Below are 17,963 nucleotides of genomic sequence, written 5' to 3'. Positions count from 1 at the left end.
ATTATTATTATTATACATATATTTTTTGTATTCTGCTTAACAGAACCTTTTTTTTCCATTGCACAAAAAACTATAAAGAATGTGGCCTAATAAGTTGACTTGGAAAGGCTGCCATTACCGAAGATATTTTTATATGAATAAGACTCAGCAATGAGCTTCCTTTGATCCTACAGTGAAGTCAAATGCTAGGTTTATAACATCATTTTTTTTGCAATGGAAAATACTATGAGGTGGCATATTTATCATCATGTCTTAAAGACTGGATCAGGGAGGGAGGATCTATAAAAGAAAGTGGCTCTCATTTACAGTAGCCAATGAAAGAGAAAAAAGTTTATAATAAATGACTGCTTTAAAACAGATTTTTTTTTATTTTTTTGAGGAAAATGTCCTTCAGTTGGTGGCATGACAGTGTCTGCCTTGTTAACCTTTCAAGATCATATCATCACTTACTGGTGCTCAGGCACTACTGTGTTATTAGTTAATTAAAGTTCTCAATGCTATTTTGTGTCTATAAGTCAACCCTTGCCATTTAGCAAACATACACAACTTACGTCACGTCAGCATGCTCTCAGCAAAGTATTACAGCTCCCTATATATGTCCCTAACAGTTCTGTGCTTGATCACAGGAATTGCCTCACTCCTTTTTTAGAAAGTCCCACTTCATTTCCTTGTTAGTCAGATAATCTCTCTATTCATAGGATGGATAAAGCTCTTCGTGCAAGAAAAATAAATCACATTACTGCATGTAGAATGGGTAAACTGTCCGTTCCTCAGTTCATATTTCTTACCATGAGGTTAGAAATGAAATGCAGGAGTTCAGTGCTGTATGAAGCACTAGCTTTGTTGTAGGAGCTGTAACCATTCTTCAGAGTTCTTTAAATTTCTGTTCAATTTTACTGTAGTTGCCTATAAACCTACATGAAGCATATTATGGTTTTCTGCATGCTACACAACTTTTACTTAGTGTCATGTTACTGTTTCTTTTTTTGCCTTTAGGTTTGTTTTGTCTTGGTTTTCCTTTTGCCCTGTTCAGTGAAGTATATATAAAGCTCGTTGCTACTTTGAAATACAGTTTAGTCAGTAATTTAAGGCAGAGACTCTCATTTTAATTTTCCTGATAAAAGAATAAAACCCATACATAATTAAATACACTATCAAGTGTGGTAGGCAAGAGGATTGTCACACTTGAATCTGCGCACAGACGTGCCAGTTTGAATTTCAGAGACAGGACCCCCACCCCCTACTCTGTAAAACTCCTTGGCATTACTGTAGATACAAAACCTGGTCAGATGATCAATCCCTCTTCTGGGGAGCTCTCCCATAGTGCACAGCCACAACTAGCAAGCTGTACTAGCATAAGGTGGTAGAAGTGTAGGATGGGATACCACTAAATGGTATTTGCGTTCCAGCATATCCTCAGGTTACTCACAGTTTAGAGCAGACACGTTTGGACCAATGTAAGCTGAGAGGCAGCCAGCATAACACTAGGTCAGGATAAGAGCCACAGCCTTTTTGAATTCTGCTGGGAAAAGCAGAGTAATCAACCCAGAGACTCTATGCTACTATTCTGGGAACAACAAATTTAGTAAAACTGACAATATAGTGAAAATTCTGAGTTTCAAGCAACCCTTATATAAAGTGCAGTACTGGATTAAGCCTGTAAAACAAGAGCATGATGAGATACTTACAGAAAAACTGTTTTTATAAAACAGGTACAAGCTTTGGGTTGACACCTGTTCTGAAATATTTGGTGGTTTGGACATCTGTGCTGTTAAAGCTGTACATGGAAAGGATGGAAAAGATTATATTTTTGAGGTAAGCGATCCCACCCCTTTCAATATATTCTTTATATATTACAAATATGGAAATAAAGAACATTTGTGATAGGCATTTGTGTTTCAGGAAAGACTGCATTTTTGAGCAATGTTTAAATCATAATACAAAGCCACATGTCCAAGTTAGTGGCAACACTTGCTGGAAAATATAACCATATGGTAATGTTTTTTAGTGTTTCAGGAAATGTACACAAACTGCAAAACAAAACCAAATGTAGATGTCATATTTTCCTAGCCCATATGATTTCTTTCCTAAGCAGGCTTAGCAGTTTTTCCTGGAAGGCTTATAGATAGCATTATCCCAAGGGAAAAATTATATCTTTACATAGAAAGGGAAATTAAGAACAAAGTGTAAACAACTTGTTTTGCTAGCCTAAACGTTACTTTTAGGATCTGATTTCTCATGAATTACCAATACTAGAAGATGTTGCTGTGGATCATTTTGAAAAGTTTTTTTTTTTTATTTACTTTAAGTTATGGATAAATGTAAACTTTGACTACCCATAAAACAAGCTACCATCACTTGCCTATCACACAATTTAGAGGTTTTTGTTAGCTAAAGCAAAAATAAGAACATTTTTTCTAAACCATGACAGTAATCTGGGATCCAGAAGGAGGTTATAGATGGATGTCCTTCTTTAGCTATTCATATCCATTTATAACAGAAAAGCTCTGCAAAAATAAAAATCTTTGTTTGGCCACAGTGTTAAACTTTTGTAATTTCACAGTCATTTCTCATTACTGTAAATGTTAAGAATTCCCAAATCAATTAATAACACTTTAAAAGGCTGAGCAGCTTGTAGAATTAAACCTCCAGCAAATCAAACATAATTAGTCACTACCTCCTGAGATACCGAGGAAGATTTCAAGAAATCCTGTATCATTAGCCTGCCTGGCCAAGTCAGAACTTACTGTGTCTTACTGGATCTTAACTCACTGTAATATAAAATTTAGGATTCCACACTAAACCTCCTCTTTTGCTCCTTTGTATTGCAGTCCATCCCACCAAAAGGCCATGTTAAATCTGTAATGCTTGCCCCAGTGAAACCTGACTGAGAGTTGAAAAAGTGGAAAAAATATATTCTCCTCTTTCTGAGAACAGTCTGCTTTGACTTCTGGTGAGACAAAATAGAGGAAATTCCTGGACATAAAATTTGTCAGGTGTGCCATTTCACTCTTTGGCTGTAGGCACAGGTGTATCTCAGACATAGTCTGCTTACTGGGAAGGTATTTATTTCTGCTTACAATTAAAATCCTCTCCAGTACTTGGGCTTTGACAGCCTCCCATATGCCATTCAAAGCTTTGTAGGATACTCTGCAGTTCTTATGGCCCCTAAAAGTCTCAGAGGATCCCAATTTAGACACCTCCCTCTATGTCTAAATTCATTACATTAGGGGTAGCTCATACTGATTTGGCTGGTTTTAAGCCACTACATTTTTATACTACAACTTTAACTATATAATAATAATAATAATAATAAATAGATTATTTTAAGACATAAGATCCTAGCTACCTCATAGGGTAACACTTAAATACTGAAAGATCCCTGGCAAAAAGATACAAAGCTAGACTAGGAGACCATTTAACAAGTATATCCTTGTAAGAACCAGAGGTTTCATACAGTAAAAACAATCTTTCTTATTTCCTACAGACTGTAGCTAAATCTAATCTGAAAAATGGTTGGCTTCAACCAGCTCTACTTAGTATCTCCAAATGCTCTCTTTTATTCCCTGCTCCTATTTCTTCCTGCATCTCTATAACCCATTGAAATGTAGAATTCTTTGCAAAGTTCACATCCGATAGAATATCTGTAATAGCTATGATCATTTGCTACTAAAAAAACAGGTTACATCAGCAGTTATTGTGCTATAATTGTAACAGTTATTGCACTATAATTTTGTTATATAATGAAGAGCAGAAAAATGTCTGTCCCTATACAGGAAAAATTTCTATCTTTTGTGTACTTTCAACATGGGAAAATAAATGTGTCATTAAAGCTAGCTCGTACATGCTGCAATCAAGAACCAGTAGCTGAACAGGACAGCTGGTGTGTACATGCTGTGTTTACTCCCCAGTTGCAGTACCACACTGAAACCCCTGCTCTCAAGTTTTCAAGTTTTCCTGGTGACTGGTACATCTATTACAAAACTAAAGCTTTCTGTGTTACTTACACTTTCACTATGGACATGTGATCAGCCAGGAAATATACAAACTTCCTAATGTATGAAATAATGTATGCTGAGATGATCATTTTGAACCAGCATAGCCACCAGCAGGAAAGCAAACATACGTTTTGACCAGCTTCAGAATGAACGTGAATTAAGGTACAACAGTGCTAAAGTGTCTTTCACATGTTCAGCATTCTAGACAGAAAATACAGAAAGATTCTCTGTAATGAATTTGGGAGAACAGCATTTTACAGGAATGAGTACTTAATGCATATTTATGTTTTGACAAAGGTGTTCAGCAAGAGCTTTGGAACGTGCATAATTCAAGACAATAGTTTTAAAATACCTACACTACTTAAATATTACATGTAACACCATGTGTGTGTACAAAAATCCATTCTTAACTAATGTTACAAAGTATAAGACATGAACTTTATATGTCTATTTCTGGAAAGCTATTAATTAACTTCTTATTTTCATTTACTTTCAAGTCCTGTATCAATAATTTTATTATTTTGGTAATGTTGCCATTCAGCTGCTGTGTGATGGACATTTTGTCATTCCTTGTTTTAACATTCTGTTTTCTTTCATTCCCCCAAAACATGGAGAAACAAATTGTACCAGTGGCTGATATGACAGAATCAGAACGACACTGTGTCTCATGAATCTAATATTCTAGCTGTACTTCTTAAAAAACAGTATACGAAAGCGATTTTTTAATCTATGATCTAGTACAATATGCTTACATTGCAGGTAAGAATGTATTGGTTCTTAATGTTAGATCCAGTCATCATTCCTCACCTCTTCAAGATGGTTAACTTTTTTTTTCTTTTTTTTTTTTTCTATTTTAGTTTCTCCTATAGTTTCTCTTCCATATATATTTGGTTAAAATAATGAGAATTTTTACATAAGTTATTCTAAAGCTTCATGGCCGTTCAAGTTGTAGAAAGTGTGCTTGCTGGTAAGGAACAATGTGGAAGGATTAGAGAGCTAAAAATAAAATAATATATATATTATATATATATATATATATATATAAAATCTATTTAGAGACATTGAAATGCAGTTCCATACATTTAATTTCTACATACATAAATGTTGTTAGGAAATAGAAAAATACACAGATCCAAATTACTGTGAGCTTCTTGTAGATGCCTCCCTCGTGAGATGTGCATGTTCCTTTTGACCAGGCAGTTCTCCATGTAATAAAAAATAAGAATAAATTGCATTGTAAGTACACCTTCTCACATTTTTAGCTGTTGGGGTGTATTTTATAGATTTGGGTCTGTTGTCTGGTGCTACTTTGTACATTGGTATCTTTGTACTTTTTAAGCCACCCTAGAGGTTTCTAGTCATTTGAAAGAGCTCAGGCCAATACTACTATTTTTTTCCCCAATAATTACAAAAAAGATACATTTTCAGTGTGCCATTCATCTTTCCACACGGCTGTAAATGCTACTCTACGGGAATTTTGAAGGATGTCCATTTGTGCAATCTTGTTATGCAGTTGAGGGATACTATATGCATCCCCGGGGTAAAAATCCAGACCAATTTTTCAGAAGACGGGAAGAATGAAATATTGAAGTCATAATATCATTCAAACATACTACAGCCCCTGTTTTTCTGAGAAGCCAGAAGTTCTCTACAATTTTCTTAGATGAGGGCTGTAAGAAGTAACTTCGCATTTTAAAAGAACTAGATGTTTGCCTTTTAAAAGAACCAAAAGGTGTTCCCAAGAAGAAATTCCTTCTTTAAAGGAAGCCTGTGGGATTTGGTTGTGGTTTTTTGTTTGTTTGTTTTGTTTGTTTTGTTTTGTTTTGTTTTGCCTTTTACTTTTGTCCTCCAAAGAACCATATCCAAAACCCTACAAGAGAGAAATTAATTAAAGAATCACTTAGCTAAAAGGAAGGATTGCCAGGTTGCTCAGGAGGAAGTTCAAGTCATGGCTGTGTCTAACAAGCTTAGCTATTCATATAGTTTCTCTTCTTTTCACTTCGCTTTGACTACTCGGCTGCCAAGCATCATCACACCAGAGACAAACTGTGGAAATAAGGATTTTATGAACACATCATTTCAACATACACTGTTGTAACTGCCTTACCAATTCTTGTTAATACAGCATCAAAGTAAGGTGCATTAAAGTTTAACATCTTAAATGGGAGAAAGACTTTTAATCTTTCACTTTTTATATTAATACTTCTGTAGTTTTTATACCAGAAGGAACACATACTTGAGCATTTCATGTTTCTGACTGCACTGAATAATATCTCTCATGATTCATTCTTGGAAAACCAAACCTCTGGGAAACAAAACAAAAAGCTCACATCATGATGATGGATGCAGTAAAAGAGAAGAAATGTAACAGAATCCTTTGAGGCGGCCTCACAGGCAGTTACCAAATTTTGCTCAGAATTGAATGGGTGGGTGGCTACTGCAGGTGTCTTATTTCTGCTTGCTTATTTTTAACCTAAGCTCTATTAAGTTAGTTTCCAAGTAATTTATGATGTAGCAAGATGGAAACCATTTGGATTTCCTAGGCAATATTTTCAGTAATTGTAAGACAATATAAGGAATTAAGAAACAGAATATATTTATTTATTTATTTAGGTCTTACTGTAATAGACACCATTTCTGAAGGTGCTACAACTTTTCAAACTACTAGAGAGGTATATTCTGGGTTTCTTTTCATTCCAGACTGAAACGCAACCATAGAAGTTGGTCTTCAGGCTTTGAGTCCTTCATCTAGGGATGTTTGATTTACTTTCCCAGTTGTTCGTACTTTTTTTCTGCAAATGTTGTTATTCACCCACTGCAAGAGGAACTGTAAAATTTTCCTAGCAGTCACCACTGATTTCCTCCTATACTATCCCTGCCAACTGCTCAGGTGTGGTTACATTTCCAATTACAAATCTTTCCTGCGTCTGCTCTAAAGACCTCTGGGAAAGCCCCATGATTACTTCATATCCAGTCACTCCCTTACTTCTCAGAAATCGCACCATCTTTTCTTACATCCCACTCAATCTTAAATGACATCCTCGAACTATTGCTTTTCCTTAATGTCAATTACTTTCCTCGTACTTAGAACTCTTCAATTAAAATCTGTATCAGCTTCTGTCTTTACAGTCAAAATGTTCACCACAATTGCTTACGTCCAGGTCCTACAAAAACAATACAGAAGAATAACACATTCATAACATAGCAATAATACAATCTAGCTTTTCTTATTCACCAAAAGTAAAGACCAAGTAAAGAACAAAGTATGTGGTTTTTTGGTTGGTTGTTGTTTTTGTTGTTGTTGTTTGTTTTTCCCCAGGCCTCACACTCTCAAGCATGAACCTCCAAAATTCCTCTGATTTGCAATGAAACTCAGATTAATTACAGATCATCATAACTTCTCCTGAAATTCCCTTTTTTTTTTTTTTTTTTTTTTTCCATACAAAGTTCTTGTATCATTAATTTGTCAGAATCCTTGGGCATTTCTGACTTGTAAGCTTTCTGTCCATTCCCTCTTGTATTTTAACATCCTGACACTTTTTTCTCTCACTGTGTCACACAGAATTCTTTAACTTTCCCCCTCCTTTAATCTCCACAGCTCTGTCTTTCCCAGCACCATTTGAGCTAGGTCTTCCAAAAGCTCTAGGTAAGAGATCTTTCATAATCCTTTGGTGGTAAAACATATTATGTAATGGAGAAGAATGCCTGAACAATGACAATTAGTGTAGTTTCTCCTTCAAACAAGGTGATCCCTTTGCAATTACTGATGTCTTATAATTACAATGGCTCCCGTTTCCTTTGGTGGTCATCAGAGTTAAACAGCATTTCTCTTCTCTTTCTTGCCAGTCTCAGTCTGGCAGCCCAAATCTCAAATACTTGCCTTATCCACACTAGCAATAAAGGGCACAGCCTAATGTACTGAAGGATCATATCACTGAAAGGTCGGTGTTTTATAAAAGTATTTTGTTGAAAAATCAAGCTTCTGTAGTTTTGTTATTACTGCTAATATATACACTTGGGCTCTTCTAGGTTAACATAAAGATGTATTAAATGCATTTCAGTGTGTGTTTTGTGGGTGCTAAGAGAAGTTCATCCTATGGAATTGGTTATTGAAATGCATATAAATTAAAGACAAAAGCAATATGAATTAAGTGACCATAATTTGTAGTTGCCAATGTTTTTACTGCCATCTACAAAAGTAACACATTTGACTTTATAAATGACAGATGACTTTCTTCTATGAATCTACTTAGTGGGAAACTCCAATATTTTAAATAGTTAAACTAGGTACTGAAAACAGACCTGGGTAACTGTATAAATTATATTTTAAAATTAGTACATGCTGTAAATAGACTGTTTATAAACAGGATGCTTTGTGTGTGTTTAAACTTTTTAAAGCCCTCAAAAGTGGGGGCAATGCCATCATGGCATTCCTGTTAGTCATTCACAAGTTTTAAAACCTTTTTTAGTGTTACCCAAAATATTTTTAATTCTTAAGATACATTTATATAAAACATTAGTGATTTTTGATCATTGTCATAGCTGTTTTACTGGGAAGGAAAATAGACTGCATTGTCATAAAGAAAAACTACAATATATATATATACAACAAACCCCAACCCTATAAAGACTTTACTTAATCATGCTGCTGTATTTTCTATTACTGCTAATATATACACTCAGTCTCTTCTAGGCTAACATAAAGATGTATTAAATGCATTTCAGCATATGGGTGATAAGAGAAATTCATCCTATAGAATTGTTTACTGAAATGCATATAAATTAATGACAAAAGCTTTATGAATGAAGTGACCATAATTTGAATACCTATGAAAATTCACCTTGATTTTATCTACTTCACCAAGAATATTGGAAGTGCTCGTTTACTTACGTTACCTTCTGCCCTTGAGAACCACAGCAGCAGCAACATAGAGAAGGAAGCTAAGCCTCTTAGCAGCCACATGCAATACTGGGTAAAAATGGTATGTTTTGGGCACTCTAGCCATTCCCTCTCAGCAATTCAAGTTGTTAAACTGAACAGTGTCATGCAATTGAACCACTTTTAAGACTTGGTAATTTTACTTAGCTGTTTAGCAACATGTAGTCTGCTCTGGTGAGGCCGCACCTTGAGTGCTGTGTTCAGCTTTGGGCCCCTCACTACAAGAAGGACATCGAGGCCCTGGAATGTGTCCAGAGAAGGGCTACGAAGCTGGTGAAGGGCCTGGGACACAAGTCCTGTGGGGAGCAGCTGAGGGAACTGGGGGTGTTTGGTTTGGAGAAGAGGAGGCTCGGGGAGACCTTACTGCTCTCTATATCTACCTGAAAGGAAGGTGTGGGGAGCTGGGGGTCGGCCTCTTCTCGCAGGTAACTAGTGATAGGACTAGAGGGAATGGCCTCAAGTTGTGCCAAGGGAGGTTTAGGTTGGAAATGAGGAGACATTTCTTCTCAGAAAGAGCAGTCAGGCATTGGAACGGGTTGCCAAGGGAGGTGGTGGAGTCACCGTCCCTGGGGGTATTTATGGAAAGGTTGGACGTGGTGCTTAGGGACATGGTTTAGTGGGTGACAGCGGTAGTAGGGTGATGCTTGGACCAGATGATCTTGGAGGGCTTTTCCAACCTTGTTGATTCTGTGAATTCACTTTGGGATCAGCAGTTTTCTTGATAATCCGATGCATTACTTTCTCTTTTCACCACTTTGTTTACCATCTTTGTACTTCAGCAAAGCACCAGAACAGATCTTAGCTTATCATCTCTGAATACTCGACATCTGGCTCAATACGTGTTCAGTGTTAGGTTCAGCATACCTTTGACCAGCAATATTCGTTCCATTGTGGCAGCCAGCAAGAGGGTTTTTAACAACATCAAAACCTGTCCAAGTGACAAATGGCTGTTTTCTATGTCATGCATATTTGAATCTGCTTCAATATGAGAACATGATAGCTATGCTTGAAAATACTATCTTCAAGAAGTGGAAGATTTTGTTTAAAATATATCTGAGGGCATTCAACAGAGGCTCCTCTGGATCTGAGAAAAGATCTGCCAGAACATTTGCAAATATTAAGTCCTTCAATATCAAATCCAAGTCAGCTAAGCATTACTGAATGCCAGGACTATGAGCCAGTGCTGGCCAAGTTGATGCATGTCAACCAACCATTCTGTCAAGCCCAGCAGGGCACTTTCACTAATTGAACAGCCTGGACCATTGCCATTGAGTCTGAAAGCTCCACAGATCGTGAGTACTCAGGTGGTTTAAGTTGTGGTTCTAAGTTCCATGGCATTTACTAAAACTGCCATGCTTCTGCCTAGGACACAAAAGCACTATAAAGGGTGTCTAAATTCCATTAAAATGTCATTGCTGGAACTCTGATGTGCGTTACCTCTGTTTAGAGGTGTCCTAATTTTGCACTTGTGTTTTTAGATACATGAGGTGACAAATTACACTGATTTACCCTACCCTGCTTCTGGCAGCTGTCACAAGCTAGCAGTCTAACAATGATAACTCTTAACTTAATATTCTTCTGTTAAATCGTATATCTGTCATAGGTAAAAGTCGAGCAATAACCTGACATCTATTCTATTTTAATTTAGAATGTGTACAGTTATTTTCCAGTCCAATATTTAATCTCTTCAGACTCAAAACTTATATTCCTTTGCTAGATTAATGCAAAGTTTAAAGCAATTCTGCCTAATAACCTTTTTTTTTTTTTTTTTTTTTTGGTATAAAACTGTGTTCCATTCAAGCAGACGAGTTATTTTACGACTGGCATTAAGCCATTCAAATCTCAGAAGTATAGAAGTTATCTTATTTTTAAAACATTCAAACAGAGCTGAGATGGGTTTATACATTTACTGAAGTGGTTGTGGTGTTTAGAGCAACACCTCAAAGCTTCTTTTATCCTTAGCCATAGAACTAAATTTTTCTTACATGTTGTGGTACACAACATAGCAGTATCTCCTAAAGAACGTTATATGTGAACTTGCAGTCATAGCAGTATTTAGAAATAGAAATTCAGAGTCAAAGCTCAGTCCTCTGGATCTTAATCCTGCCTGATCCTTTAGCAGGATCTTGTTTTAGGCAACTCATTTCACAGTCATTCCAAATACATTTTTTTTCATGTAGGTGGATATTGAACAAGATGAGGTTTTCTTTCCACACTTGTGAAAGAGGGATAACTGTTGCTTCTTCGTACATTCATTCAATTCTTAGGAAACATTTGCTCTGGATCTCAATTATTATTTATTTGTTTACAGTAGGTTTATTTTAAAGTCTCTTTGCTGTGAGGAAGCTTAGAGGAGACATCTAAATCTGAAAATCCCAGAAAATGTGTTGCAAACATACTGCTTGCTAGTGTGCAATGTTAGTGTCTCTTATAAATGAACAAACAGAAGAATAATGCAAATGCTTTTGGACTTCAGGCTAACCCCATTATTAGAACAAGGTAGTCTTTTTCAGTCTCAGTGAGAATTTCTTTAGAACTTATTTTGAAAATCCTCAAGCTTAGATAACATTCTTTACAGTGCAGCTTATTTTCAACTATAGTGCAAGAAATATTACAGTCCAGTGTTAGAATGAACCTACACATTCTTTTAAATCTGAATGCCAATTCAGATACCCCATTTGAGTGACTAATTCCTAGATGTATTTGAATACATAAAGAAGGAAGGTAGAACTTGCTCTTGTCTATAAAGGAGATAGTGTGCAGTGAAGGCTGATGGCCTAAGAAGAGTTTTGTTGTCCTACTATATCCCTTCCACCCCATGCAAAGCAGATGCACTAGCTTTATGCTCTTCAGTCCGATTGTTGTGTTACCCCTACAGATAACAACGTTCTTCCACTTTAAATATTTTCACAATCTGGTCTTATTATAAAATTTCTATATCTTCCCTTCAACTACAAGCTGAATAACTAGCAAACAAACAAACAAACAAACAAAAAGTTCCATGCAACAACCTACAGCAGAGTGCCTACCTGAAGAGATGGGAGTCAGCAACCCCAGCCAGAACAGCCCTGCCTCCCTTCAGCAGAGCCTTGTTTCCTTTTTAGTCCTTTTGCTAGAGGTTGGATGAGAATGAGGGAAGTTTAAGATGTTTCTCTGACCCTAAGCATCTGCAATTGCCTGTGGCAGAAAAAGTCCTCCAGCACTCTTTTGACTCTGTTGAACCTTTTCAATCTTCTTCCATGTACCTGCAGTAGAGAAGGAACCACAGAAGCCAAAGATACACAGGAAAGTGCACTTCTGGAAGCTCTAAAGCACTCCTGTAAAAGTCACTGATTCTTTTGCATTGAAACCCATCAGGATTCTTTCCTTCTTCATCCAGCATCTCTCTTACCAGCACAGCTTACCATTGCATTTACTGCGAGATTTGCCTACACTAGTGAGACATCTTGTCCAAGATTTTTCAGGCGGACAGCTTTTCACAGACTGAAAATTAGATGGCAACAACTCAGTTTGTACAATCTAACTGGATCAGACATAATGGCATCTATAGAGTATATTACTGCTAATGTAGTCTAACTGCTTTGTGCCTTTTTATTAGTTACTAATACTGTTGCTTGTACTGTAGGCCTGAATCACTCGTGATCCGTAGCTATTGGAAACACAAGAATGCAGGGCTGCAGGTGACATGCTGTCACCTTTTTCTGAATAGCCTCGACACAAACTGAAAAAAAGGGTTGCAGCTTCTCAAAAGAGAATTAAATCCTTTGTTATTGTTGAAATAAGAATGGACAGTGCCATTGTGATTACTAGTTGGGGTCATTAACTTATCCTTATATTTATTTTCTCTTTCAGGGAAAACATAGATACGCCAAAAATAGGTACACGGTGGAAATCACAAATAATTCTATAGAAATAAGAAATACTCAGAATCCACTGAAGTTAACTGAATTCAATATCAGTTTTATCCACCCAAATAGCATAATGAAATAATTGCTGAAATATATTAACCAGTCACATGTAGAATGGAAATAAACACTTTTTTATTTGTCTGTTTGATATTCTGCTTTCATTATGTTTGTTTGTTTGTTTGTTTGGCTTTTCAAATAGCTGAGAAGCTTTATTTGAAGTTTGAAGTTTTATTTGGCATTTCCATGTTCGAATTCAGCAGATGATCATGGTATGAGCCACAAAAACACGTACAAGAAAAAAAAAAAATATTCAGAAATGTAGCTTAGACAGCAGTGCAGAAAAGTATTTTCAGTACAGAAAAGTTTTCAGCAGTCAACAATATAGCCTAAAAAAAACTCACATTCTTTATCTGCTATATCTATGTGCTTCCCACAGGAATCATGTTCCCCAAAGAGCATGTGCCCAAGTATCACGCTGAACCTGTATACTGTTAGAACACTGGAAAGAGATGACATTGAAAAACTGCTGTTCTCTTGCTCCTCTAACCCATATCCTCCACTTGGGCTTTTTTATCCATTTATTTATTCCTGATATCTTGTATCACGTCTACAGATCTTATTTGCCTTTGTTTTTTAAAAAAATAAAAGACCGGGCAGTCTACACAGATGTGAAATAAAGTTTACACTGATGTATTGTTTTATTTTACAGGTAATGGACTGTGCAATGCCTCTGATTGGTGAGCATCAGACTGAAGATAGGCAACATATAACTGAACTAGTCGTAAGCAAAATGAACCAAATGTTGTCCAAAACTCCTATACCATCTCCTCAGAGACCCACTGCCACTCAGCAGCCTCAGGTAGGAAACCTTTGTTTTTAAAATAGAGCATCTTGTTCTATAATTTTACATTTAACATTTTCCTGTAAGGATTTAGCTGGCCAACTACACAGACATACCCTCAACTACAAGGATTCAAGAGCTTATCAACATATTTAATTGGTCTGTCATATTTAAATGAGATTATCTCTAGGCATATTTGTGTAGTGCAGGTAATATTTTGTTTTGTTGATATGCTTCTACTAGTAAACTGATAGCTCTGGTTTCAGTGAACTACCAGGTTTTGTATTGTTTCCTTTCAGCTACAGCTGAATAAAATACCATGGAGGTTAAAATATCATGACAGATCATGACATCCCTGAGGATGTCGGTAAGAATGCTAAAACAATAGTTCTTATGCATTTGTGAGAAGTGACTACTTCATGATTATATGCTCACCTTTAGCTACAAGTTGGTTGTATTTCAGACTTTGGAAATCATCTTTGTGTGTCAATTTCCATGCTTACAAAATACAAAATCTCTTTTATTGATCCTTCAGGTAACTTATGAAGTAACTGTTGTTTACTTGTACAAGGCTCTAAGAGTGTAAAAGGGGTATATAAATGCTAACCTGCTTGTTGTATTGGTTCATAGGCCTAGACAGCGGGTCTGGTCAAGAGCAGCATTATTAGCTACAATTTTCATGTACTTCTTTTAACATACTGAAGGAATAAACCATGACACTACATTCTGACAATAAACTATTAAGGACTGTACTGCTGCTCTATACCAATGCAGCTCCATGGTGATCAGTGAAACAGCAGAGTAAGCCAAACAGTAATACAGGAATTACCAAGCCTAAATCAAGAATCTATTTTTATTCCTAGTAGGCTCCACACCAGGTAAACAACTTGAAAACAATTTTGTGGCATACCTCAGACAGACTAGTTCTCGAGGTAGAATGACTAATATGTTCTTCAAATATATCATCATGTTTTAAGTTATAAAAATACATCATCCCACATAAAAAAGTGCTGTGGTTTCTATTTTTATTACAGCCACTCAAAACTAAGCACAAAATTGTTTCAACCACAGAACCACATACAATGGAGAAGTTTCCATTCAACATGACTCAAGTCTATTGTAAAGAGCACTGAAGAAAAGGGACATGGACGAGAAAAATAAGTCACCTAATGCCAAAATACCATTTCTTTTAGGATAAGGCATTTAGCCATATACTAAAATGAAGGAAAGTGTCAAATGCAGAGATGCCTGGAGCATACCACTCAGCATAAAACAAAATTTGTAGCATTAATAGACAGATTCCCAGTGATTTAGTGTTTAAGATTTCACATTCTGGAGAGAAAAAAGAAATAACCTAAGGTCTGGATAGGCATACTTCCCTGGATTTCAAAGAAGACAAGGATGGAGACATGTTTGTACTTATTGGTATCTTCTAAAGAAACTGGTTATTTGTTGTGTGTAAATAGAGTTTTTATTTATTTCTAAAGAATACTGCCTATGTAAGACAACGTCTAGAATGAAAATAGGGCAAGCAACATTTTTAGAAAGTTTCAGTCATTGCTGTCACTTATCCTGTCCATGAACAGTTTTTGTTTTTTTGTTTTTTGTTCTTCCCTCTTAGGCCAAAAATCTTTGAATGAATCAAAAGATAATATTTGCTGGCTAGCTGCTGAATTTCTGTTATATTTCTGCTTACTTACTTTAGGTTACTGAAGAATTCTGACTTTGCTAATAGCAACAGGATGTTATTCAACATTAATTTTCTTTATCATACCCTTTAATTATGAGTTGCAGTTAATCAAAATCAGAAATATCTCTTCAGAATATTTGCAATATTTGTTGATCAGACTCTGGTTCCTTAAAATTTGCTTTGTCATATTATCCACCGGCTTAGTACAGACAAAAGTGAGAAGTTCTACAGAAGATGCCATTTGAAAATACCCATTAATCTTCCCAGATTTAAAGGATGATTATGAATGATCTATAGTATTTAAAACAGATATCTCCTCACACAACACTCGTTTTTAACTAGTTTGTTTTCCTAAGAATAAAATTAGTCTGTTAAAACAGGCTGTCCCTTGCATATTTGAACAGTTTTCTTCTTTTCTAATCTGAGACATTATTTTCTATTCTTGAAAAATACAGCCTGTTCATTGGCAGGGGTAGGGGGAGATATTGCATATTTCTGCAGGTCATATAAAATGGAAAGCCAGTAATTTATCCCAAATAAAGTACATGCATATGTATGTGTGGTCTTAGAGACCAAAGTAATACAAATATCAGAGTTTAATGAACAGTTTGCAGCCAGTGGTATAGCTATAGACGAGCCGCATTTTGAATTCTCTTATTATCTGCATGGCATTTAAAAAAAAATATTTATAATGTATCCACTACTGTGGCATTGAGGGCATCCTGCGTAAAAGAATGCTTCAATTTATAAATGCCCACAATGGTCACTGCTGTTCCAGTTAACTTGTAATCCATCAGAAAACAAATCAATGATTAGGAAAACAAGTCTTTGTTTAGAGCTATGCAGCCAAATCTTGATGGAAATGATTGGCCTCGTAATATGTTCTGAAGGCCAACAGAGTTCTCTCTGTCAGAGTGCCAGAAGGAGCAAATTCCAAAGGTAAGGCCCTCAGATAACTGTGTTGCTTATGTTGAAATCTCACTGGCATAGGTCCTGTGATTCTTGACCTGAAATATCAGTTATACAGATTTTCAAAATTTTGTATATTACTTATTTACCCATTTGTTTATTTATGAACACTTGGGCAGGCTCTATAACAAGTTACACTAGGATGTTGAAAGGCAGAGAATTAATCTGTGAGTGAGAAAAGCTTTAATTTGCTGTTCTTTCTCACCCCCCTGATTCTGGCTGCTGCCACCAAACTGTGTGTCCCGCTTTTGAGGTCCCAGGCTACTACATAACTTTGACAGCATGATCGAACCATACTGGGATAGAAAGTATTACAAAAAGAAAGTAATTACAAGATTCAAAGCTTGCCAGTTTTGCTCTTATCAATTACTTTGGGAGTCTTCCCACTACAAAGAAAAGCAAGAATCCCTGGGCAGTTATGTCTGTCTGATGTAATTGTATATAGTCAAAAACTCTTTCAAAAATTAACTTATTTCTATTTATTTCAAAAACATGGAAGCTTGTTTTACAGACAACCACAATGAAAATATATAATAGAACGCTAGCTAGGAATATGACATTTATGGATGTTTTTCCATGACAGACCAAAATCCAGGTGCTCTACTTGTGGGCAATAAATGAAATCTAAATGTCTTCCTTTTGTAGCCTCTTTTAACACTTTTGACAAGTTGGCTGAGGAGCCTTCCTTAAAACAACCAGTACATTAAACTACCCAGTGAAGTGTTCTAGGTAGTGGAATCACTTGTCTCCATCTGTTGGTAGGAAAGATCACCAATTAAAATTCTGCTGTCTGAATTTGCAAAACTACAGGTGGTTGTTCAGTAGAGGGTGTTTTAAACTTGTTTCTTTGGCAGCATTTGTATATAAAACAGTAATAGTAAAACATATTCAAAGCTGCCTATCAAGTCATGATACTAGTTGTGATGGAGTAAATTCTGTGTAGAATATTACATCATGCAAGAACATTACCATAAAATGCAAATGACTACAGTAATGTTAGCAGTTGAGTCTAAGGAAAATCACATTAGAAAGTCTTTTTCTCAGTACAGCTCTGTTGAGACCGTGTTGCATTATCCACAAAAGATCAAGGAATTTTGTATCCTTAATGGAAGGAAGAAATGCACACACCAGAGGCACAAAATCCATAACCACACAACATGACAAAGAGCATAGCATTTCCAACTATATCTTGGTTCTGGGCCACTTAAAGGAAGGAGTAGCACACCAGTTACAGAGCAATATATAATGCAGAAGCAAAGAGGATGGTACTTTAATAGTTTTGAGACTAGAACAGCAGAACCTGGCATCTTTCTTAACGTTCTCTTTTGCAAATCTGGAAGGCAACATTAATCTGCTTGTTAGTTGAAGTAAACTTCTCTGCTAGGGTCCAGGCGTGGGCCTCATTTCTAAATGACGTTCTGCTTTATAGTCTCATAGTTGATCTAATTTCTGGAAGAGGAACAGGGCCATGATTGTAGGTTTGCTACAGCTTTGTGCCATCTTTCAGCTGCCTAATACTAAACCTACTCCCATTAGCCAGGCCGTATTCATACCACTGACTAGCACCACCACCAAGGATTTTCCTTCTGTCACAGTTCCTTGGCACTTATTTGGAGGC

At 36.2% G+C, this 17,963-nt stretch overlaps 1 protein-coding gene across 2 annotated transcripts in view; it reads left to right on the top strand.

Annotated features, from left to right (window-relative positions):
- SYN2 (synapsin II) overlaps positions 1–17,963 on the top strand; it is a 167,918-nt gene that overhangs the window by 132,082 nt on the left and 17,873 nt on the right. For both annotated transcript variants that reach the window (XM_035337567.1, XM_035337566.1), the window contains 2 exons: positions 1,713–1,815; positions 13,555–13,704. In XM_035337567.1, the coding sequence (XP_035193458.1) occupies positions 1,713–1,815; positions 13,555–13,704 (253 nt within the window). The remainder of the gene's footprint in view (positions 1–1,712; positions 1,816–13,554; positions 13,705–17,963) is intronic.

The sequence above is a fragment of the Oxyura jamaicensis genome, chromosome 12 (genome assembly GCF_011077185.1).
Source record: "Oxyura jamaicensis isolate SHBP4307 breed ruddy duck chromosome 12, BPBGC_Ojam_1.0, whole genome shotgun sequence".
Taxonomy (NCBI): Eukaryota; Metazoa; Chordata; class Aves; order Anseriformes; family Anatidae; genus Oxyura; species Oxyura jamaicensis.
Note: the sequence above shows the minus strand (reverse complement) of the source record. Positions and strands in the feature narration are given on the sequence as shown.